This window comes from Hermetia illucens, chromosome 1, assembly GCF_905115235.1.
Source record: "Hermetia illucens chromosome 1, iHerIll2.2.curated.20191125, whole genome shotgun sequence".
Lineage (NCBI taxonomy): Eukaryota > Metazoa > Arthropoda > Insecta > Diptera > Stratiomyidae > Hermetia > Hermetia illucens.
In genome coordinates this window covers 154,686,321-154,712,485 of record NC_051849.1, presented here as the reverse complement: position 1 = coordinate 154,712,485, position 26,165 = coordinate 154,686,321, and the positions used below count along the sequence as shown (strand labels likewise).

The 26,165-nt window shown below is 39.5% G+C and overlaps 1 protein-coding gene across 10 annotated transcripts in view; it reads right to left on the bottom strand.

Moving 5' to 3' along the window:
• Positions 1–26,165, bottom strand: part of LOC119647833 (neural-cadherin) — a 1,165,868-nt gene that overhangs the window by 60,091 nt on the left and 1,079,612 nt on the right. For all 10 annotated transcript variants that reach the window (XM_038049090.1, XM_038049099.1, XM_038049114.1 and 7 more), the window contains 2 exons: positions 15,400–17,701; positions 15,138–15,308 (listed from right to left, as the gene is read on the bottom strand). In XM_038049090.1, coding sequence (XP_037905018.1) covers positions 15,138–15,308; positions 15,400–17,701 — 2,473 coding nt within the window. The remainder of the gene's footprint in view (positions 1–15,137; positions 15,309–15,399; positions 17,702–26,165) is intronic.

Genomic DNA, 26,165 nt, shown 5'->3' with positions numbered 1-26,165 from the left:
TTATAGAAAACCAAAGAGTCTCAGATCTACAAAGCCGTATAGGACAAACCAGATTGGAAAATGCACTAAAAGCCAAATCTGAGAAATTATTAAAATTTCATTCGGCTTCAAGGAAAATTCTCCTTTTCCTTGCAATACTTTCTCAAAAAGAGATTTTCCAGCATTCTAATAATTGAGTACTTCTTGGTATTCCTCGCTGTTCAGAGCATGCTTGCTACCCAAGATTTTCTTTAATCTCCAACTGGTGCGTTTTATCTATTCAAGTACTTTTATGAATTCTAGTTAATTATGAAATTTCTGGTTTGTTCAGAAGCTTTTGTATAAGGACGAAATGAGAAGAGTTGGGAAAAGGTCGTTATTGTTCAAAGGTAGAGTGATTAATTTCATAATATTCGACTCTGAAAATTGATATCCCATTGGGCTTACTCGAATTGGACTTTCGAGAAATGTCCTGATAAGAACTCATAGGGTATATTAGGATGAGATGTTTTGCAAAATATATGGAGGCAACCTGGATGGTATAACATTTCCATATTGCAACCATTCAGAAGCAAAATTGGGTTATTTAGAAAGCTGGTCATTTTCAAATAAGTATTATAAACAGGAACTCTTTATTTCATGAATCGCATACCTCAATCATGCAAAAAGCATTCGCGAAAGCGATTTTTGGATATGAGTCATGAAATAAAAATTAACAAAGCTTTTCTTCGAGATGACCATAAACAACAAACAGGAATCAAAGAGATCCTAAGAGTACGCGCGGTCCCTAAATGATGAAAACCTCATTCAAAGTAATAGAAGAAAGGTGTCAGAGTGAAATCATCATGTGTACAAACAAAAGTTTCACAGCCCGCACAAGTTGCAGTCAATAGCAAGTTAATTTACCCAAGCCGAGGACTCCAATTTTCTTCAACTAAAAGTGGTAACCCTGACGCTATACCTAAGTCAATTACTGCTGCCGATCCAACGGCCCTCCAAACCAAGCTTCGCTCAGCATCTATACTTCATTAGTCCGGCAAAATATTCACCCGAGGAAAGTAACATCCGCCTTTCTTCTCAAATGGCCACCGATACTTAGCATCGCAGAACAAAAAGCTACACCCGTCATCATTTCATCTTTCTCTTTTGCCTATTCTGCTAGAAGTCGCCTCACTACTTAAGCAATTCTTCATACCCAGCCCAGCTTATTTTTCTTCCGTTGATATTTTTAACCAGTTCATCTCTGACGAAGAATGAGACCCTCGGCGATAAAATAGCTTTCTTGAAGGTGATATGTTTGAGAATCTCTACGTCTTCGGCGAACCTTCCTTTTGCTCGCTCTGGTTTTCATCAAATGTTTGTATCACGAAGAACACCTATCCGAACAACATAAATGAGTCATTTATTAATTTGAGATTTTTACCAGGATGTCAGAGGTCTAAGAGCCAAACGCTTGCACTTCAGTATATCTACTCTGGCTTTCCAGTACCACAACGTGTGCCCCTTTGAAAATTTACTGGACGATTAGATTCCGAATACAGAGCTTCTCAAAGGGTATTTTCGCTGCGGCAGAGACCGCGTGCTGGTGGAGCGTCTCCTCAATTATCTTTGCTTGTTTGACGATTATGACCTTAATCTCTTTCCGCTGCAGTCCCCCCAATAGTTTCTGTGTCCCTACAGTCGAACTTAGACTCTCTGGCTCACCGGTCCTACCACAATTTGTTTTCCGACAAATTCATCCTGTATATTGTTTCTTTTAAATAATTAAATCAAAAATTATGAAATGCGACTAAAGGTATGAAAGGCAAAAAATTCATCCCCAAATCAAAACAAATTAGCAAGAGAGGGTGATCCGAAATGTAATGTAAACAGACCACTCAGGAAAGAAGGGTCCAATATAAGCACCCAAAAGTACAGCGAATACTCCAACTGGAGTGGATCATCACAAGCTAAGGCGAATCCTGACAGTTCGCTGCAGTTTGTAGAGCTAGATAATTGAATGGGATGTTAAAATTGATTTAATCCAAACTCATCTCCCGATTTGCTCACGCGGGAATACTATGATACTACGGTGATTTCTGAAGAAAACGAAGCTTCCGCAAAAGACGATTCATCTTGAATGTGGATGCAGCTTTCATTAGCATTGTAGAACTCTATTAGCTGTTTTGGCACGCCTGGGGCACGAATACCAAATATGCAGGAGGAAATTACTGAAAATATTATGTAGGTCTGATCAAAGCATCGGTTCGTATAATATCAGTAATACTCTCGCAAAAAGCTGGTTAAGTTAATACGAAAAAAATGCTTTCGGACAGTCAGTTTCGATTACAATACGAACGAATGGTGGAATCATCTTACAGGGGTTGGCTAAGAACGGGGAGAATGAGAGACAGTTAAGAGTTTTTTAGTACACTCCCATCTAATGGCGTAATTTTACCGACCATGAAAGCATCTAATAATGCGAATGGGGAGACAGCCATTAAGGCCATTCACCTTGAGGTAGAACGATCTATGACAAATTTGCGCTTGTCACTCATGCCGACTCTGCGAATTGGGGTATTAACCACAGGATGAAGTTCCCATAAAGGAAAAACCGTAAATAGGCAGTTCACCAAATCAAACCATCAAATTTCCTACGACGCTGCATTGTCAACAGCCATTGGGTGCGTGAATAGACCGGGAACTGTGATTAGGCTCGCAACAAATCATGCAAATACGTAAGCTAGCGATGTAACATTGCAGCACTGTAAATAGGGTTGGTAATAATGTCAGGAGTAGGAGTAGGTACTGTTGTTAGGAAACTCCCTCCCTCTTACAATTTGAACTTAAACTTTTTCAGAAGTTATTCTCTATTTTATGGAAGGAGGATAATTGCTGATAAATATTTACAGCAGAGTGGTTGACAAGAAAAACCTCGAGGTTGAGAAGCAAATTAATGTGAAGTAGCTAGACTAGCTTTCAACGTTTGACAAAGTTAATCCTTTACGATGAAAAAAAGGGTGGAGAATGAGTTTTATAAAGTGTTTGACGCCCACGGAATTCCAAAGCATCATGTATTCAGATACACCCAAGGAGTGCAAAGCGGCACTTTCCTCCATCTTTAATGGCACTTGTGATTATTTGAGCCGTTTTACTAAGATAAACATTTTTGTGATGTTCACAAAGTGCCTGCCGCGTACAACAGTATTTATCCGGGCCATTTCCTTGATCAATAATTCATCCAATACAAAATGGTCAAATGGCGTAACCAAAATATTGTGGTTTTACATGACAAACCCTTATCGACGGTATACACCTGACTAGTTAGAAGCTTTACCAAAATTTTTAAGATTCTACCATTGAAAAAGAAACGAACCAAAATAATAAAGCGTAAAAAAAACTTCAACGAAAAACCAACTTCAAAATCATTCCCATTACACTCTCATCAAAAAGATAAATCTTTCAGCACTCACTGCAAAATACTTTAACTAAAAAATCTCATTCAGTTTCATTTTGTGATTTTTATAGCACTTCCCGATGATTGTTCAGAATCAGTTAAATACTAAATAATATATAATAAATAATTAAATAATTAACTTTGCATTTCTTGAAGATGCAAATGTATATTACAACTTACTAGCTGCTAAATGAATACGGAATTTTCGTAGACATCGAATGTTACATGTTACGGATAATTGACTTGAACAACTTTAGAAATATAATAGCATTTCTGATATCAAGATATCAATTCCGATTCCGTTTGTACATGAATGCATGGCGGTCACAGGGTAGTATATGTCCCAGGGCGAAACGTAGATTGGTACCCACGATGGAGCATAAAACCTGGGAAATGCCTGCTGAACCAACACCAACAGCTCTACTACCAAACCCTATCTCCACCTCCACGTGGTGACCGCTGGGAGATCTTTCTTAACGAAAAGCTGCAGACGGAGAACGATGAACGTGAGTCTCCCGGGACACGGGACAAATTGTACCAACTGGTCCTCCAGGTTGGGGGTTGGGTAGGGCTGACAACCCTACACGGAAAACCGATGTTACGAAGCCACAACAGGAGCCCCGGACAGGACGGATTTTAAAACGACGGACCCGGCAACGACAACAGATCAACGATATGCGCATTTTCTCATGGAACGCGCGCTTACTGTACAGAGATGAAGCTGATGAGCAGCTAGCCGATACCCTGTCCCAATATAGGGCTGATATAACAGCGTTACAAGAGATGCGATGGACAGGGACCGGTTTCCTGGAGAAGAGCCATATATTATAGCGGTCATCCAGTAAACCATGTGCTCGGAGTAGGTTTCTTAGTCAGCCAAAAAATGAAACCTGCTGTTATCGGCTTTGAAAACATAAGCGAACGGCTGTGCAACCGGAAGCAAACATCTTTAGTCTAGAAAAGATGGACCGATCCAGTGGAACTAGTGAACGAATAGAAGATTCATAGACGAGTTCTGAAAGAAATAGGGTGACAACCGCCTGGGAAACCGCGAAACAGATAAGAGGACTCGATTGCTAGGCTTTTAAACTAAAGATGAATTCGAACAACCGTAACTTAAAATTGGTTTGTACCGCCATAGAAGGATACCAACTCTTTAGTGCGAGATGTAGGGGGCAACAAACAAAATGCGGGATCGCTTCCCACGGGCCTTAATAAAATTGAAAATTGAATTCGCAATTCAGGGAGAAGTGGACCAGTATCTTTATGTACTTAAGAATTACAAATAAGGGGGAAAGGTGGAGTGTGACATCCACAGAAAAGTTACAGATATTTAATGCGTAATTCCAGTAACGAGGAGGCTTTCTTAGACACACAAAGTGGTCTTTGTGGACTTCCTGATCTACCCAATAAAGATAGTTCAGTTTAGTGAATAAAGGTGTATCCTACATATACCATACTATATAGAAAACCTGAATAAATGAAAGGAAATACATCTCAAGTCGAAGGAATTGGCGATTTTGAGGGAATAAAAGGTGAGTAAACTGAGAGATCCAAATGAAATAAGAGAAGTAATACAGAAACTGATGATAAAGATGCCCACACCCAGTTTTCACTCTACTATCGTGGGCCCAGAACCAATTTTCATCGTTGAAACATTTACTGTTAAGTCTGTTCTGAAGAGGAAAACTGCAAGGTATCATACAGCCCAGCTTCGTATAATTAACGTGGAGAATGGGAGAAGACGGCATAGGTAAGATATGCAATCCTTCCTTATCAAACGGAAATGCTATATATTCGAAAAATGTTCTTTAACAAAGAAGCCGGGTACTCTTTGCCTCTGAGAAATGTTCTTATTTCTAAAAGTTAACGCCATTTGGATAAGCATTCCAGACACACAGACCAATGGGCCTAACCTTATTTATGACGTCTAGGGGCTGATGCTACGACAACTTTCAATTTGTTCGCCTAACCTAATCCAAAAAATCAAACAGATTACTCTCCATTCAATGGGAAAGTATTTGTTTTAGAAGCAACCCTTTTCCTTGAAAATATTCATGCCAGAATTAAGGTGCAGACTATCAAATCTCTGCCTGCGAAACTTTCAAATGGAAACAATATCGATCCGAAAGCAACCTAGTGTTACTGGGACTTCAATTGTGTTATTTCAGCCAAAGTTTTAAAAGATACCCTTGAAAAATTTGCAAGCAAAAGTAAGTTTGCGAATGGGTTGTAGAAACTGTCTGGCTCTCATTATAAGGTCCAATTATATACAAAGAAAATTTTGTTCTTTAAAAACCAATGACACTCTACTCGATTTCTTCTTCATCTTTCTATGTATAGCAAACCTATGGAGGACTGGTAGCATCCCAGTAGAAAAAATATTTCTTTTTCGATGATATCCCCATTGGGAGTACCACTCAACTAAGGGAAAATTGACTCTCTGCAAGTATCCATTCTTGGTTATTGACAATCCAATAGAAAAGTTTCCACTTAAGGCTTGCATTGTTTCAGGGCAATTTCCGGGATTTTTTGAGCAAACATGGGCCTGCACCGACACAGAGTCATGCTGTTAGGTACAATCTTCTCGTTGGAACTAGAACTGACTGTAAGTGAATTCAGGCTACTAAACGCATCTGGGGGTCTCTTAGTTTACATAGCGCTCAGCATCCAGGTTGAGATTAAGTGACGGTTACATCTGAAAAATTTCCATTTATTGTTAATGAAGATATTTCGAACTTGACTCTTCAGTAAATGTGAAAGCTTACAAATTTTGTTAAGTTTATTAGATTCCCAAACGCAATTCTGACAATCTTTCCGAAAAATCTGACGCATTTTTTTGACGACCACCCTATTCAAGAAAAGCTCAACTAGTATTTTTGATAACCAAAATGTGAACACTCAAATCGGGAAGTGCTATACAAAGGCATTTATCCTTTTAATTTTAATTAATTAGTTCAATGTTAGTCTGTTACTCAATTTTAAAAACCAATCCACCACTCAAAATACATATTTACATAAAAAATTAGTATAAAAAGTTTCCTTGGGATGTTCTGGGAATATAGGAATATGGAGGTATTGAAACTTCGACTAGAAAATAATAATCCACCATCAAAACTGTTTTCGCTGCTTATTAAATTTTCAAACTTCTCTACCATAAAATGTCCTTAACCTAAATGCAATACTCCTCCAACTATTTTAATCAAATAACAAAATTTACGCTCAAATAATTCAATCCATTCTTTCTAACTCTTTTCCTATAGAACGTTCTCGTACCTACCGCCAGGAGAGAGCACAAAAGGATTTAGTTTACTCACATTTTCTTCGTCCTCTTTGTCTGCATGTTTTTGTAAATAAATTAAAATATTTTCAGGCAAACAAGCGAACAAACTTTCCCATCAGCGATGAAAGTTTTCCCATTGTACCTTGCTAAAGGTTAATCTATTTAAATACTTGCATAATGAGCTCTAAGCTCTCAGGATCGCAGGCTGGCGAAAAGATTGCGGAATAAAGTACCAGAATAGATTGCTCGTACACTCTCATAATACTAATCAGGAAGTTTAACCCACTCGAAGCATGTTAGACGGGTAATTTTCTAATGAGATTTTTATGCACTTAAAATGTAAAAAGCTGCAGCGCAGCCTTAAATTTAATCTAAATAATTCTCACGTTTTATGCGTCTCGGGCTAGAAAATCAATTTTCTCTCGCCAGACAAAGGTTGGCGCGAACCCAATGGAAGCGAACGTACTGGGGACGTGTTGGATAATCCAAAAAGAAGATAATTATAATTGGACGTTCTCCCTTTCCCCCAAATAATTTTAATCGTCATTTCCACAGTCTCCATGTCTGCAGGAGTTTTCCGGTAGTTTTATGGCTGTTATAATGACATTTTCAAGTATTTTCGAACTGCGTTAAACAACTTTGTCCCACATACAATATTTGATAGCCTTTTTCAAAAGAGTAACTTTGTGGCGCAATAAAACGCAATTATGTTGCACAATACGAAACTTATCATATTTTGCCATGGAACCTCAAACGAATTTAAAAAGTTCGTTGCCAAATGATCAAAAATCAATAAATAATTCAGAAAAGTTTAGCTTCAGCTTTGTGAGAGGAAGTTTTTAGAGCACGTGGTTAGTATGGTCAATTAAGATTGTTTGCGTTTTTTCTCCCCCTGTCCGGGAGATACTGTCTAATAAGTATTCATAGTCAATAAAGGTTATTACTGCAAAAGTACACAGCAACTTGCTTCGTTGCTTTGTTTCCATATGATACGAGGCAGCCCGTTCAGAGAATGGCAATCGAAGTTCTAGGATCCTGAAACATAATACTCTGGTGTTTGCATTCAGCTCAAGCCGCTGGAGCATTGTTAGTGGTCAGCCCTTGGTGGAGATGTTATTAATTCAGTGAAAGTATATCATGTCCTATTATGGAGTCACATCTACTTTGCTCGAATAATAACCCGGCGATTTTGTGTACAATGTGAATGTTCTGGACGCTATAACGTTAATTTATTGAGTTTGGCCTTGCTAGTGGTCATGTTCAATAAGTCGGTCACGTTCATCTTTTCCCTGTTTGTTTGCTTGTTCTCTTGTAAGGGTCAGTTCTTTTCAGTTATTCATAATAACGGTATTTGGATGCTGTGCATGGATCAAAATAAAGGACGCTCTAAGACCCAGCTTTCAATGCGGTGTAATTGTTCACATTTACTCTTATAAATTTTTTATGGACGTGAACAGAAACGCTTTTATGATAAAATTACTTGGAGTTAGCAGTCGATGTCCTTCCTAGAAGGGTTTTGAAAATACGTCAAAAGTTATAAATCTGTCATAAATCATCGGAAAAAGGCGAATGTTAGATACTCGTATATCATTTGAAAGAAACACCCAAGCACAACTCAGAGATAGCTGCCGATATTTCCCCAGGTGTCAGCACCATTTGATCACCGCATTGTATTTCCCCAAGTTTGGAAATATGATTTAACAATGCTTCGCTTTCAATACACCTCTCTTTTACTGAATACACTTGAAGCAACAAAGAAATGTCTGGAAGATCTACCGATAAATTCACGAGACAGCGAACATCAGTTGCCACTTCCAGTACTAGATCGTACTGCGGAACTTTTTAATCGAAATAGTTGGACGAAAATGTTGAAGACATTGAAGAAGGTACGTATGCTCGACACTATAACTCTTAGTAGGTCAATACGAGTCAAATATGGTGAATACTGTTAAAAGACCATGAAATCAGCATTGCCGTAGCCCTTATTAGACTTTTTGTGAATGGGTCCTAGAACAATGGTGACACAATGATATCAACAAGACTCCGGAGATGTCGATCCTTCGTATTGTTTTTTGTGGCCTTGAGTCTAGATTGATCTGCCAAAATATGAGGTGAGAATACAATATACGTCAACTGAACCCCTTAACTTCACGTTGAAATATTCAAACTGTAGCATTATGACAACTGAAAAATTTCGAAGTGTTATCTGGCGACTGTCTCTATATTCGCAATGTCGTCCACAATGCCTGACGTTTCCTGATGAATAATCGTTGGCGCAGCAATCCATATTGGATCGGGGCCTTGAAGTGTGTTAGAGCATTTCATTCAAGACCGTAACGGTACACTACAGTACACTGTAGGAGGCAGCAATGTGGTCAGCATTGCGCTCACCCGATATTATTATCCTGATTTGACTCAGGTACTCATTCACAGCTGAGTCGACTGGTATCCGACATGCAGCCACGATAACAAATCCCTCTGCTACGAGCGACAGCCCAGCGCTCTAACCGCTTGAGCCATCCGGACATTTTCTGATTGATCTCGACAAATAGCATTCCCGAGACTGTTTTAATTGATAGATATAGCTCTGTATAAGCAAAGTTTCGAAACAATATTTTAGTAAATCTTAATATTGTGAGTTAGGCAGAGATTCCAAATGAAGTTGAGAGGAAGCCTCAAGGATAAACGCAATTCGTCGCGGTTCTCACTCGTTTTAATCTTATAATAATAATAATTTTATATAATCTTATATAAGTTATTATTAATAATTACTGATAAGTTTGCAGATACAATGCGTGGCCACTTCAACTCTGCAAATAATCCCTGATTGGTTCTTCTGTTAAAGGGGAAAGCGACCTACGTCGGATTGCACGGCCATGCGTACATCTGGAAGGCCATGCGTACATCTGGAACCTCCTGTCGTCAGTCCGATCTGTTATTTATCCAAAAGATTCCATATAATCATATGGTTTCCAGATTTATCTTTGAGAAGACACGTTCTGTCCTAATCACCAAAAGAAAAGAATGGTCAACAAATGGGCATGACTCTTCTGGAATTACATACTTGATAACATTTACCAACGTTACTATGTCGATTATGGATGAAGGATCGAGTTCAGGGTATTTTCGGATAACCCAATTGTGGAATTAGATCAAAATGTGGATTACAGGGGACTCGAATATTGGAAGAGGATGAGGAAGCTGATAGACTGGCTCGCCAAGGGTCTGTTTCTACAATGGGGAGACGGTAAAGTAACAAACGTTTATGCGACGGAATGTGAATTCCTACCGGCAGGGGAAAATCTTTGTGAGAGAATTCGAGACCTCTATAAGGGCAATTTCTTTGTTCCTTAAGAATAGTATGCGGCTGCCCAGCCTCCTCAAACCGTAAACGATGGTACCTTAACAGGGCTCTGTTTAATGAATAATTCGCATATTCTCTGACTCTACGCTCTATGCGTCCGCAAGAGCCTACGAGCATCAAAGCCAGAAGGTCATTGAATGGGCAAGTCTAGGGGATAATATAATGAGCCTATTAAAAGGCATAAGAGTTTTTATCTGAGCCCTGCCCCGGATTATGTGGTAAAAACCTACACTGTGATGCAAAAATTCACCTTCATTTACGTCATTAAGTCAAAAGAACTGCAGTTCTCAGATGTAAGTTGTAAGTAAACGACTTGGTTACCGAGGTTACTGAGATGAAGATTGGCTTAAAGAACTCCAGGAAATAAATTAAGGCGGAGGGCGATTGTTTGGGAAGCATACGAAATCTTTATAATTAGAAGCTCAAGAACCTATAAAATGTAAGAAAGAAAATCTGGGCCTGGGTTGAAATCTAGAAACTAGTGCCTTAGCGATCATCAAGACCTATCCACAATGGATTTTGTTTTTTGAAGCAGCGAGATCTATCATGTATACTGCCATAGAGGTGACAAGCGTGAGACGTACAATCGTCGATTTCGACGGCTAGTTCTATTCCTAACGCTCCATTCTAGAAATTCGTTTCGTAAAGTGGACAACACACACGCTGGGCTATTTCTTGCCGATATTGAGGGATTAGATGGGAGAGCCATCCTTGCTCTGAGAGATATTAGAGATCCAGGAAAGAACAGAATTCATGACGGGCGTAGCACAGTAATAAAAGAATCAAGAAGGGCAGAGGAAGATGAAAACCACCTTGGAATAGCACAGGGATTCTTCCTTGTAACATTCCCTATGATAGTCTGCTAAAATTCGTCAAATTCGAAAAATTCCGCCAGGATAATTATGAAAATGATGTTTCGAGATTTTTTATCAGGTACACTCTTGAACTGGCGCAAAAAGGAATTAGCATATTAACGCGAAGTGTAAGGGCATGAATGACTGCCCATTGTTTAAGTCTTGGGTTGAAAAAAAATGAAGTTGTCACTTTGACTAAAAGGATAATCCTGACTCGGGGTCCAATGGCAATCGGTAAGACGATTATAAGAGTTAAAGCCAGTAGTGAAGTGCATGAATTAACACTCGAATCGAAGATACGTTTTTTTTGAGGTAATCAAAACAGCGGCGGACACGGCTGTAGCAGAAGTTGTATGATATTCCACAACATGATTTTGAAGAAGAACGACAGACAGCGATTACACCGTTTCTTCTTGCGGAAGGTGGCATAGAATTCACCAACAACTCTATACAGACACAATGGAATTTTTCCAGACAACTTTTTCAGAGAGATCCTCAGGAGCATTGGCAGCATTCTGCGGAGCCGTGTGGTGCATTATGATCGCAACAAAAAGATTATATCCGATTGGCGAAGTGACTGAATACCACGAGGTCCTCCGAACTAACAATTTTCCTTTCTTCGCTCTACCCATTCATCTTGAACTCCACAATTCGGGGGAAAGTCAACTCTCGTGACGTGAAAACTTTGCCGAGGTTTCTAGTGAGTACAATTTCTGCCCTTCATAATAAGAAAGATAACGGAACCACGCTACTTTAACTTAGACTCGGAAGGAAAAACTGAACACATCAATGCCCTTAATCTGCAATAGTGCAGCGGCATGAGGATGTTCGAAATGTACCTGCTAATGAAGCAGCTTGAAATGAAAGGATTTTTGTTTTTCACGAAGAATACTCTGGACTTTGCATCTCGCAAATATATTCCACTTTTCGGAACCATCTTGTTTGCGGAGATTGACCTAAGTTCGGACCATTCTAGACTTTTATGGTCTATACTCCCTGTGTAGTCGTGGATCTATCTATTTAGTATAGAGCCCTCTTTGTTACCTTCCGAAGAAACCAAAATTAGATACCTTCTGAAAAATTGCATTCTCGGCAAAAAACACCCGAGCCATGAAGTGAAATGGTGAAGTCAAAAAATAAAGGGGCTCGTGAATGTCGATACGTTGAGAGCTCTTAAGCAGAACAAGGAACGTCTAATTAGATAAAACTAAAGTCAAGATTCTTCCTTGACGACAAGACTTTGACGTTGCCAACACTGTGGCGACAAACAGTTAGCCTCGGGTTCAGACATGTTCTTAATTAGGTTTTGATGGCCGAATTTGTCCAACACCCTTCATCAGAATTGGTTTTCATTGAAAATTGCTCGTCGACCCTTCAGGAAAGAAAGTCATCGATCAAGCTTTTCTCTCGCCGCACAATTACCGTAAAAGTATTCTCGAAGTCTAGTAAGGTACGATCCAGTATCTCTTAAAGAAATTATCAGACGTTACCGCCCCAGAAAAATTGCCTTTCGCGTCCCCAGCAAACGTTTAACATTTATTTTCATGGAAGGTCCATTCCTAGTAGAATGCATTGACTGAGAAACAAGTTATCATTTAGTTAATATTGGGGTAAGGAATTTTCCATCTTTTAGTGCTTCAACCATCCTCTATACTTGGTTCCCAAAGCAATCATAGAATGACGCCCTTGTGATAGCTACCGGAAACTCATTGTTTGACTGTTTCAAGGCTACGACTTCGCTTTTTGCTCCACGTGCATATTTAATATCTTCATTGCTTCCAAGTCAACAAAGGAATATAACAACCATTCTAGCACCTTCAAAATTTTGGCGTCGACATCAAATACAACCTAGGACAGACAGTAACTAAATACATCGGCTATGGCATCGTCGAAGCCATCGGGGGTTACTTCAAGGTTCAAAACCTCTCAGAAGGTTCATGGGGATAATAAAGTCCTACTGTAACCTTTTCCTTTTGTGCCGAAGCTGCCCTGCTGATTTCTAAAGAAGAACAAAACTTCTATTTTTAGGCCGCCAGACTTCGCAAGGCTTTCTCTTTGTCCAAGAAGCAATCCTCTTTAAACACTCAGTGTTAGAAATTACCCACTCAATCGCCAGCTATGCATTAGTGGAAAGTGTTAGGAGAAGCAGAAACATAATGACAAGAACCGTAAACGTCATATTGACAAGAGCTATGGGGTCAACACTACTTGAATACCGTCACACAGATGGGAAATGTAATAACATTTTTAAAGTAGGGTGGGTACCAAAAGTTCACGGACGGATTGCTTTTTGATTTACTCTTAAGATAGCCACATTGGCAGGCATAGTGGCATACAAGTGTCATCCTACGTGAGGTATAGATTTACCTTCTTGTTTGATGAAAACCAACTCTGGATGCTCCTTTGAAAATTATTAATAGGCAATGTCATTTTATTTTTAAAAATAAGAAAACACAACCGTTACAGGAAAAGATAGTCGCAACCCATTACGAGGATTAGGTTCCAAAAAACGAAGGTTACTAACTTACGTTAAATACAATAACTGTTTGTAACACCTCTTACCCGGCAATTTTAGTAAAAGCGTATGTCATTTCATTGTAGTAGGGATAAACCGTTTCCCCATTAATCAATACCTCAAGATTAGAATTCTCTCTTACGAAACTTGTTCTTTTTAACTGTGTCCCTCTACCTACCTCTAGTTTTAAACGTTGAATAAGTTATTTCCGTTCTCCTACTTTTGAGGGGAAAAAGTAATTAAAAATGTTATTTCCTGGGTATTATTGCTTTAAATAAATAAATAAGGAAAACATTAGCTTGAATACTTCTTCATTGCAATTAGGGCTCCGAATATGGTTTGATATTTGCAAACGGAATTCCCTCCCCACAAGGGTCCTTGAAGCACTATAAAAGGACTGAATAATTAAGTCGAGAGTGAGTAAAAACCGTTTAAAACTCCATATTCTCTTCCATGAGTGTGAGTCACATCAAATTAAAAATATTCTTGCCAAAAGTATCCGAAGTAATCAAAGTGTCTCCCACAGACGACAAAGAGTGTATTATTCAGACGCAGAAACTTCGTTTCGCAAACTATAATAACGAAGATGAAAAGTTGTATCCTGAATTATAAATATAAATATCCTTTTGGCGGTTTTCCGTTCGCATATCTCGCTCGGGCCCCTTATTCGCTAGCTTCGGCTCTTCCCTGCCATTAGTCCGACTACTCGCATCCGCTTCCTCTTCCACTTCATTGGAGAAAGGAAAACTTTTTGTGGCAATCAATGTAAGTATAGAATGAAGTACTTCGGGTGTAATACCCGGCCATGTATTTATATCCTTGTACGTACACGAGTCTTTCTTCAGGAACTTTTAAGAAGTCTTGTTAATTTCCGCATGGGGCGGATTGGGAGGGAGAATGAAATGTAGACATGGAACTTGGCTACATGGGAACATTGAGTGACTAACTTCAGCAAATGTTAACATAATGTTCCGACTTCTTCCAATTGCGGTGTTTGAGTATAGAATATGGAATTATGTAAATTGAGAACTGTAGCCTCGTGCAGCCAAATGCTAATATTGACAGATTAGGACTGTATGTCTTCGTGGGATGCCCGGGCAGAAGTTTTGTTGATCTATGTCCTGTACCATTTGCCATACTAATGAGCACATGAGGGAAGCGGGACTACGCATTGAATGTGGTACATTTCCAAGAGCAGGTTTTATGCTCCTTTTGGTGGTTTCGTTAGAGGAATGATTTCCGGAATGTATATGATGTCCTTTGATGTGCAATGATTATATTATGGAAATTGTAAAACTTTTCAGAAATACATAATTAATGTTGGAACGGTCGCCGAAGGTTATAGTGACAATAAAAACTGGAGGATAGTTTTCAAAAGGAATCTTGTACTGGAAGAATTTGCCCTAATTGGAGATAACTAGCATTTACTGATTCATTTTCTCCATTTATGCAAATTTCTCTTTCGAATATGGTTTATTGGATATTAATTTCGATATATTTTTCTGATTATCCTTCAAAAATTATGCGGATAAATTTTCTCTGATCATCATTAAAAAGCGTAAAAATATGGCAAATGAACTGGACTGAATTTAATTGAGCGTAAATTTATCCTTTTCCCATTTTTAATGTGAATACTTTTAAAAAAATAATCTTTAAAACAGTTTCGCTTCGATGGTTCCTATTTATGAATATTTCAATATACTCACGTGCATTCATATTCATTCCATAAGTCAACGCATTCAAATGGGTCAGGACATATCACATTCGAGCATGGCTTATTCGACGGGCAATTTCGCTCCAGGTTCTTATTGATTGTTGCTTGACCCCATTGTGTGCCGTTCATAGCTGGCGGTAGTGGTAAGTGTTTGCCTTCCAACCTATCAGGGAAATACAATCAATCGGAAATTATGTGGTAAGTGAATGCACTTAATGAGGACACAACAATGCACCACTATTCAGTTCACTTACCTTATATCATCCAGGCAACTTTTCTGATAATCTGCATAGACTTCGTATGTCCTCACGCCTGTGTACTCCGCCTTGCCACCAGCATAGACTCCCTCTTGCTTGTCCACGAGCAGCCATTGATGTCCTTCAAATTCAAATGTTTCATTATAACGACGTCCTTCGCCTCCATCCAGCTCTAATATTGCTGCCGAGCCGTATCGATTGATTCGAACTACGTGCCATTGCCCATCGTCCACGGTAATGGCATTCAACCAAAGATCACGTTCTTCCGTTCTCAGCGAGTTGAGATTGTAACGGAAATGAAGACGAGCCTCTTTGATCTCGAGGATTCCATATTCTCGGTTATGTTGGTCACTGACACGGAACAGCTCGCCATGCTGTTCCCGAGTGCGGAATCGTAATTGAATTTGAGTATTGTATCTGTCGGGTTCGAAGCTTAGAGCATATTTCACATAACTTTGCTGTTTGAACGTAGTCGGAATTGTAGCTATATTGCAGGCAGGACCAGTCCAGCCAGGACGGCATTGACATCTTGCCTCACTAAAACTACCCACACAGCTTCCGTGCTCCCAACAACGAGCCGTCTGTTCACTTTGCGAGCAAACTTCTTCCGTTTGCGGACATCCCGCCACACTATTTCTGGATAAACCTGGATGAGCCAAATCATATAATTTACTATTATGAACAAGATTTCGGATGCATCCATCGAATCCTTTCGCCGTAGGTGCAAAATGCCAGTAATAAAGAGATTGGTCGAATTGTTCACGATACAAGCCTCCTATCTGCAAAGGTGCATTCACGTTCAGGTACTCATTGAAAGGAGGTATTTGACCTCGTGCCTGACAGGACGAGTCATCAAATTCGGGAGGCGAACCATCCTCCATCTCAGATACATCCGCAGATTTGCAGAAATCGACTACCATTCGGATGTTTTCAGTATCCCAAAATAGATCAATTCGATGCCATTCCCCATCGTCTAATGTCTTCTTTGTTTTCACTCTTAACTCCAAAGTGCCCGATCCGAAGTCAATTAACAACCTAGGGAAACCCCTTTCGAGCTCGAGCGATATAAAATCAGAGATTAGCATTTCATCTCTTTCCGGAGGAACTATAGGCCCATTATATAAAATTAGTCCATCCGCCTTACGTGTTATGAATTCTAAACTGAGGTGAGAACTATCGCACATGTCCAGTGGAGGGTACCACGCCCATCCTGTTCCCCGGAAGCTCCTAGTTGTCTGCTGGCATCTTGGACCACTATATCCAGCGGGACAGGAGCAGTGTGGTCCGTACCTGGTCTCCAGACATCGTCCTCCATTGTAGCAAGGAGTATTCCTACATGATTCTACCTTACTAAAGTTTCTAGCACCACACGTACACTCCGCTAAAGTATCTACTCGGACTCCAACCAAGGCGGTCTTATTTGCATTCACCATGTACGGTAATGAACTAATATCTAAAGTATTTGTACAGGATCCTTCGCACATTTGATTTTCGTAGAGGCACTCATCGATTCCAACCATAGTAATGTTAATTCCTACATCCTTTTCAATTTCCTCGCGGTGCATTAACACGATTCCGTTCAACCTCACTGGCTTGTAGTATGGCGATCCATGGGCGGAGAACCGAATATCGGTTAGAGGGGGATGCTTCCGCTTCAACTGTACACTAAATATATCGACGTTTTCGCGATCCGTATTCAGTAAGTCAGACAGCTTATCCCGGAATCTATCCAATTTACTCCGTGACAGACTTTGCGTCCTGTAATTCCACACTCTTATGAAGTCTTCGTCACTTATACCGGATATCCTTATCGATCCCGAATTTACAACCGCATCATGAGGAATTTCTCGTACCGTCACTGTTACGTTAGCCGGAACATCCGTTTGTGTGTGCTTCCTATCGTACACTTTGAATCTTAAGTGATATCTTCCCTCCCGAGTGCCCTGCCGCATAGTTATCATTCCTGAGTCCTCATCTAATTTGAATCTAGGATGTTCCTGCGCCTCCCAATAGAATTTCTTATCGGGCAAGTCCCAATCGTCCAAATCGTATACGTACACTCGTCCGATTTGTGTGTCAGGAGCTTGTCCCTGGTAATTATAAGCGAAAATTTCCTTTGATCCGGGTTGCATCTTATTGTCGTTGACGTCTCCTATAACTACGGTAAGTGTACTTGTGCCTGTCATTGCAGGACTTCCATGATCCTTAATAACAATTGGTATTAAGTACTCTTTCTGCTGTTCCCGGTCGAATGAACGTAGGGATGAAACAATTGCCATACCGTCACCATTAGCACCCTCTGAAAAGATGAAGGGGAGAAATTCGAATTAAAGATGCTTTTAGTGAAAAAGCTTGTGTTAATGAATTGAATTTAGGTACATGGTGGAAAATTTGTTACAATATAGAGATAAATTTTGATGATTTTCAATGATACGTATTTGCAATTCAATTTTGTGAGGACACCATCATCAGCGAGCTGTTTCGACTACTATGTCCTTCCAGTAAAGAGCAATATGATAGGATTTAAAGGTTAACGTAAACTTTTGGAGAATTTCGCTGGAGAAAATTGGCTGCCTGGTGTACCGATTTCTCCGCATTTGTCCAGAAGACGCCATTTTCGGTATTAATATGTATACATGTACATGGCTTTCAATTAATACACATAGTTCAGTTCCGGATTAAATAAGGAAAAGGTTCAGATCTTCCTTAGGATTTCTTTTAGAGATCAAAAGTAAAAGCTGCTTGTATGTTAAATAATACCGGGCGAAAAAGAACTTTCTCAGCCAAAGCCGTTTCAACAAATTGAATTATCGTTCTGAAGACGTGTGTACTTTTCAGTTCGATCGGATCAGCTAAGCGGTAGCTTTGAGCGATGCATAATGATACATGAAGGAAAATCAAGAGTATTTCCACACGAAAATAGAGAAGAAAACCGTAAAGATAAAGGTTATAAAGAACTCAGTTATGAATACTGCACCGACCCCCATACTCATGGCCAGGAATCTGTTCTAAATACGGGCTTCAACTTTCGCATGGCTCCTCCAAAGATCGATAGAGAAGATTTAATTCAAACTTTTGAGATAAAAACTAGATAAATAGCACCATTTTGTAATTAAAAGAAAAGCATAGCTGCCTCTAATTTGATTAAAGGAAAACGGAAGTAATATGAGGACCGAGATTCCATTGCTTCATAAACTCTCCCCTCAAAGCTGCCAGGCAAGGGATGTCTCTAAGGTCGATCGTAAGCTCGGTCTAGTTACTATTATACCTGGTGTTTTAGGAGGAGGAGAACACTCTATATAATTCAATAAAGTTTAGACAAGGATTATCAGCATCGGGCAGCAGTACTACTTTTTATAGCGCCTTCAAATCGACGACCGGCAGAAAACGAACATCACTTTTAATGAAAAAATATCATGTCTGACGAGGCACATTTTCCCATTGAATGAAGGCATAAATGAGCCAAATTTTCGGTTCTATGCCCCCGAAAACCTTCAATTAATTGACGAACAACTTCTTTACAAGTAAAAGACGCGGGCCATATTTTTTTGGAAACAATGATGAAACTACCGTTAACGTCAATAACGAGCGCTTTTCACTTACGATAAACCATTTTGTGATACTTATTATTCCTGAAGGCAACATCGGCTCCCCCTGGTTTCAAGAAGACAGCGCCATATGGAGTACAGCTTTCTAAGTTGCGCGAAATTATTATTATTTCCAGAGTGACTGATATAAAAAATGGCGATTTAACTGATTACCCAGACCTAATTTAACGTTACCAGACTGTTATTTATGGGTTCCTCTGAAGTCCAAGGTATAAAGTATGTCAATATGTCAAAAACCCTACTTTAATTGAAAGCGCCCGACATCGGTCGATACATTGACTCATGCGATACAAAACACTAAAAAAGGCATATTTTGTTGCCAAGGTGGCCATTTGCCCAATATTAGCTTTGAAAAGCAGCCGGAATAAATCTTGAACCAAAATTAAATCCAAAGGAAAAACAAAAGATTCCATTCCGTACGGCTAACCCTGCGGATAAGACGAAGGATACAGAGTTAGAATCAAAGGACCTGTTGGGGTTGACCTAGACTTGGAACCCTCCTGGTTAGAATTTTATACAAGAAAGTTTAATAGGCTAGGGCCACAGCAAGATTTACTATAACACAATCGAGCTCAGGTTCACGTTGAGTAGAGCTGGCCCCACTATGGTATTGTCTAGGATATCGCAGGTGAGACGTAGATAATTTTGTGTAGATAATATCATGTTAGGAAAAAGTAGCTTGGTTCTCGTATGACGCAGTCATTACGTTCCCTCTTCAATGGTTTGTCTTGTAAGTAAGAATTTTAATTATTATTTGTGATCAGTTGGTCACTAGCAGCTAAAAATAATCTTGACCGAGGGCTGAAAGTATCAGGATGGCGTCCTCATTCCTCCGGGTTCGAAACTGATCCATCACGGATGGTTATGTTTGTTTTCGCGATCTAGGTTTGTTGTTGATGAAGCAATCTCGTTAAAACAGAAATGTTAAAATTTGAAAAGGAATTTTTACTATCTTTTGAAATCTACCATTAAGCACCACCTGGGACATAACGGGGCTAATGGGCTGCCTAGATGCGCCTAGGGACGCATACGTTAATTAAAGTATGAACAAGAAAGGTTTTCGTAACCAGGCTCTAAATATAAACTAGGCGAATGCTATGTAAAGAAATTAGGTGAATTATCGGGCCAAAAATCTGGGTAAAGCGGAGTTCGACAAATCATGCGCTCTTAGTTTCAGGAAAACTTAGCTATGGGCGTTCCCGCAGCGTGTCCACCCACTTTTCCGCATTTGGCTGACACAGAAGCTTAAATAGGATGCGATTGAAATTTAAAAAAAAATGCGGCAGAGAAGCTTCTACAAAACTTTAACTTTAAGACCATGTGATCAATTGCCATGAAGATATTACATTCAGGATGGGGATACTAACATTGGTTCAATCCAGGGAGTAGGGAGCATTACGACTTACGGGATACCATAAGCAAGAACCCTACCATCGTCCGATATAGGAAGAGGGCATTTACAAAGGTTTGCTGCATAGACCGAAGAGATCTATCAAAATAATCAGATGGGCCTCAAGAAAATAACCGAAAGATCTGTTTCGGGTACAAGAATATATTTCAAAGTAGGGTATTATAAAGTAGGCAAAATCTCTCCCCCTATCATCACCGTTTATACCGATAGAATGGCAAAGAACCTTCGAAAATTAACGATAAGAACAGTCTGCGGTGTTTAAGCCAATACCAACGCAAATAGTTGTATAGGGAGCTGAAAATACAAAGCACGTCCAGAAACAGGCGAAGCCCGATTTAATCAGAATTATATAATCGTTGTACATCAGACAAGCCAGAAGAGCCATCCGGATCAACGTATCTCATCATCAACGTACCAATAATAGATAATAAAATGTATGTTTCAATATTCGCGTAAGGGGAAAGCTAAAGACCACGCAGTGAATTTAGCGACGATTTCCTTTGTTCCTTCGTTGTTCAAGTAAATGAAACAAGGAGCCCTGGAAATTTTGACGTACCCTAATAAATTTAATAGGGTTTCAGTATTAATCGCACTTGGCTGCCGGCTTTAGAGGGGGAAAGAAATCCCATCACCAGGCAACGAAATTTAGATTTAAAAATAAATAACTTACTTCCCTAATAAAGATAGAGTTAAAGAAGAATTAAAAATTCAATTATTTCGGATAGGGTAGATGAATGTGTTTAGGTATTGAGTGTTGGACTCACGCAACTGTAAGCCGTCGAATTACCGATTAACCAGAAAATTGGGCTGGAACTGTGTACCATCTCACTTTGGCCTAGCTCTACTATATTACCACCATGGGCAGGCTTCAAATTAATGAATTTCTTTTCTGGTTTTTCCGCGGTTTGAGCTCAATTTTCTTTTCGAGAAAAAGAACCCAACTGAAATATGATATATTTTCAGCACTTCATCCATTTCCTCTTCAAGAAAAAATAGCGTAATTGGCATTATCCACCAAGTCCTTGCAGAACACACGGTCAGTGAATCGGGCCTTTTCAACTTTGTATAGGTAAGAATGAAAACCTCCATGCACCATAGAATCATTAAACTGACCATCTTTTCGAATCAACCGCGGGCCTAAGTTCCCAGTGAGCCACGCAGTCCATCTGCCCCTTCACTCATTTTTGCAAGAGAGTTCACTTTTGAGCCCTGCCCTTTGTGCTTAAAGATGATTTTGTGTTCTTCAACAACCCCAGGGTTACTACCGCGACCACTATCGCAGATACAGACATCATCATCAAATTTCTCCGTCTGGTGTGTACGCTACAGATACAAAAGCCTATATCTCCGCGATTTTAGGCTACAATGGACTATATGGCGCTCATGTTCGAAGTAAATCCCTCAGAATTTATCATTTGCCCACTAAAGTCTGAAAATCCTGCACCTCGTGCTGCACTCTTATCCGCCGTTATTTCAACTTGTTCGTAAAAGCTTATCTCCGAATCTGGGGTCAATCCAAGGTACTTAGCCGTTGGCTTTAATTTCATAATCTTTTCATCGATCGCTATGAGATGCAGGACACGGATCCTCTTTTTAGTCAAGATGATTACTCCGATTTTTTTTCCAGCGCAAGGCTGAAATGATGGGCACTACCGGGTATCTATTGCAGTTGTTCAGCAGTGCGTGCAGGACCAAATGCCGCAATATCATTTGTACAGCGAACCAGACACGACTCGTCTAGCATGTTGAGTCTTAGCAGGCTATCGAAGGAAGCGCTCAAGAAATCCGACCTCGAGTAGACCCTTGTTTTACCTCTGACATGATCTCCATCCTGCGTTGGGTCACCAGCGTCTCACAGAGTGGAGAGCTATCTTCGGCACATGAAATTGTCTAGGACGTCAGGCATGTATGACCACGCTACGGAGGTCAGTGTATTTTTAACATAGAGTGTTACGAAGAGAACTATATGTTGAGATCGACGATTGTACACCTTAGCTCGGCGAATCGCGCCATAGCCCCCATAACAGTAACCCCTGTAGATCCTCCAGCTCTAAAACCGAATAGCCTTGATAGGCAGGGCCTATCTCTTCAAACAATTCTGCGGCTCTTTCAAATATACAAAGTCGTCGGTAAGCAGACCACACCTTCACATCTCCTTCACTTTTCTGATATGCGGAGCACTGCATTTGTATTAATTAATACTATATTGCTAAGACCAAAATGTCAAATTTTATGCCTCGGATCAATATATGTATGTATATTGCAAATGTATTTCAATAGCATAAGGATACTTATAAATATTGAATTAAAGAACGTTAACCACAAGAAAATGATGACAGGAGGCTTTAGATTCTACATAGGCGTGAACAGAAGGCAAAGATTCTTGAACGGTTAGACACGAAGTTATTGTCACCCTTTATTGACCACCACCCGCCACTAGAATATTGTATATCCTACAAGATGAGGGGGTATCTCGCATTAAACTTACGATTCCTTTTCAAATTTTTGATAACTACACGTGTTGTAAAGCAACATTTGCTTATGAATGCCTATTATTATCTTTGAGTTAAAACCTATACATTATGAGAGTGTCATGTGGCTATAAAAGAATTCACTTTATAATTTTACTTACTTACTTTCTTGTGGGGTTTCCAATAGTTACGCAACTCTAATAAGAAAAATAGTGAAAAATAACTCCGCCCAAGCCCATTTGAGACAGAAGAAGGGATAACTTACTTAGTGCGCCATGATGAAAGGAAAATTACTATTGTGCTGGTCAGGAAAGGGGAACCTGCCGCATATAATAAACATTTCAGAACCAAATATTCTGCCACGGAAAAGCTTGAAGGTGAGTGTATATATGTCACTGGTCCGATGGTTGGCCTCTTATTCGCGATGACGAGCAGCTCAAAATTTGGAAGGAGCACCTCACAACGGTACTCGACCGTATAACATCGCGTGGTGGCCAACCTTTGGGTGAATGAAATGGCTAGTCAGCGTAGCATGGAGATATAGACAGTTCCCCGACACTACAGCACGGCCATCAACGCCCCGAAGATAAGTGAAGACACTTGGCTTGACGGTATTCCTGCGGAAATGTTCATCGCAGGTCTTGGAGTCTCATATATACGGAAATCTTCCGAATCCGAGATGTTTCCGAGAGGGTGGAAGATGATGATCGTTGAGAGAAAAGGCATGTTGAAAGCGACAATTGGCAGAGTATTTGTTTACTTCTTGCTGCTCAAATATTCCTCGGGCGCAATAACAAACATTTCGAATGCTTAATCACTTTGGATCGTCATGCACTAACTACACTGGCACTCTACGGACTATTTTGGAATAGTGTGAACGCTTTCTTAAAGCATGAACAGGGCGTGTACCCGAAATACTCAACGCAGGAGGGCCATAAATAATAATTATTATCATTATTATCATATTGTGGCGCCATGTACAACATCGAGGTAAAGTTTTTAAGGAGTTTGAAATCCTAAGTAGAGTCCACTAGCATTGCAGTCTATCACCGATTATTTCTTCTCGCTTTGTCCAGAAGACTTCAATGGATTCAATGACCCGTGACATCTTATCTCAAACACCTCGACTATGCTGACGAAATCTCCGGAAGATGTAGAGAAAATTGAGACATATTTCGGCAAACTGACAACGAGGGCGCGTAGATACGGTTGATTCACTGTGACCGACTTATTGAACAAAAGCAACCATATATAAGGATACAACTGCTTGTGTACATTACCAACGAGATATTTTAAAAAGACTTTCGACTATGAAGCCAAAAAATCATTTGGTTACTCAACGTTCCACGATTTCCATGAAGCAACTCATATAAAATTACTTTTAAAATCAAACTTACACATTTATTTTTAGTAAAAATTGTCAATTCACCTTCGTGTTCTAAAATTGATGAAATGCTGAGTCCGCATCCATCTGATGGCGGACTATACCAATTTGGGAAGGCAATGTCTCCAACCTCTCCTGTTTCGAAAATTTTCTATTGATTTCTTAATTAAAACTTCAAAGTTCAACCGTAGTTATTCCGAGTAGCACCTTGGCTTCCTTCAGTTTAATTAGACTTAAGTTTCAATAAATCGAAATCTGATAGAGCCTATATTGGCGAACAGGCAAAAATATGGAAAGCACCAGGCTATAAGAAAAGCCCCCAAATATAGAATCAAAAATCGAACTAAGTTCTCTCCGAAATCAGAAGAACGAAAAGATATAAATAGAGACCCTGAACGGGACGAATGCGGACCAAGAGCTATATACATCATCATCCAAGACTGTAATTAATTGTTGAAATACTAGTCTGGCCTTCACGCCGCTTATAACATTAAGAGCAAACAAAAAAGAAATACGTAAACAGCGATCTCAAAAACAGAGTAATTAACCTAAAAAACGGACTTCCACCAAAAGAGATATCACGTCCTTCACTAAACTAACATTCAGAATCCCGCTCCTTTTAGTTTAATGCCTTTTCGGTGTTCATTTTGCCGCTTAATATCAATGAGAACAACTTCAAGTACGAGCAAGTCTAAACTTTTTAATCCATTCGGGTTTCCTAACCGAAAACACAGGGATTTGTTTCGCAGTAGTTCGAGATATACAATTTGCTTCGAGAGATTATCTAAGTCCTTGTACTTGCCATGAAAACTTCTGCTTGCCTCAGAGTTTCTTATACCCAAAGTTCAGGATTTTTTTTCTACTCGCAGAATTCTTCCTTGTTCTAATATAAATTCTGTTTCCGTCGGGAATCCACTAGTAGATAGCCGGAAGTCGTCTTCTAGCTAAAAGCGGAAGTAATTTTCTTTACTTCCTTGCAGTCCGATTTTTTTAGGTAGTATCTGCGCTGCTGCTTAAGGAGCAGATTCGATGTGCTTGTATTGAATTCATTTTCTTCAAGTAGCAATAACTTTCTTACTTTCCACATAAACTGTGATGCCTTTCCGCTTTTATTCGTAGTTTTTGAGGGCTCTACACGCAGAGTATTAGCAGTCGTGCCCGCAGATTCCTTTGTGTGTCTTCGGTTGCTCCGGTCAAAGTTTAACTACCATCCTATGTTTTCAGCTTAGATCACTGAAACTTCATTCAATTATAGATACTTCAAAACAATTATTTAATTGTGATATGGCCATTGAATTAAGCAGCTTTGCGTCATCGCCGGATGGACACTCGATGGTTTGTTACATACTCCCATATCTCAATACTAGGATTTCTCGGAAATCTTAATACGAGAACGAATATAGGGCAAAGATTCAGTGTTCATCGCATCTTTTCACATAAACAGCATTATATTTCAAGAAGATATCATGCCGAAGATCCTTTGTGTGTACAAGCAAAACATAAGTATGATGATAGAAAATATTTTCTTAAGCTTAAGGGCAAAACTAGGTTAGGAGGCAATTTCGTTCTGGCCTTAAAATGGGGGCAAGATAATTTATATGCGTACCGAGTCATAAAATATGATAAGCAGGCAATAAACGAATGCCACTTTCTTTCGAGGTGTTATTTTCTATTTTTTTATGCATAAGGAGTTTGTTTTCAGTTTTGATGTGCCCGATATGCAAAAGCCACAACATGAAAAGTAGGCTCCTTAATATTATTCATTCATTAATACTCCTGCAAGAATAATAACAATACAATAACGAAAGGGGAATGAACCTCCCATATAAGAACTGTAATAGTGAGGTTGGAGAATTGCTCCTTTTGATACATATCTAAAAGAAGAACAG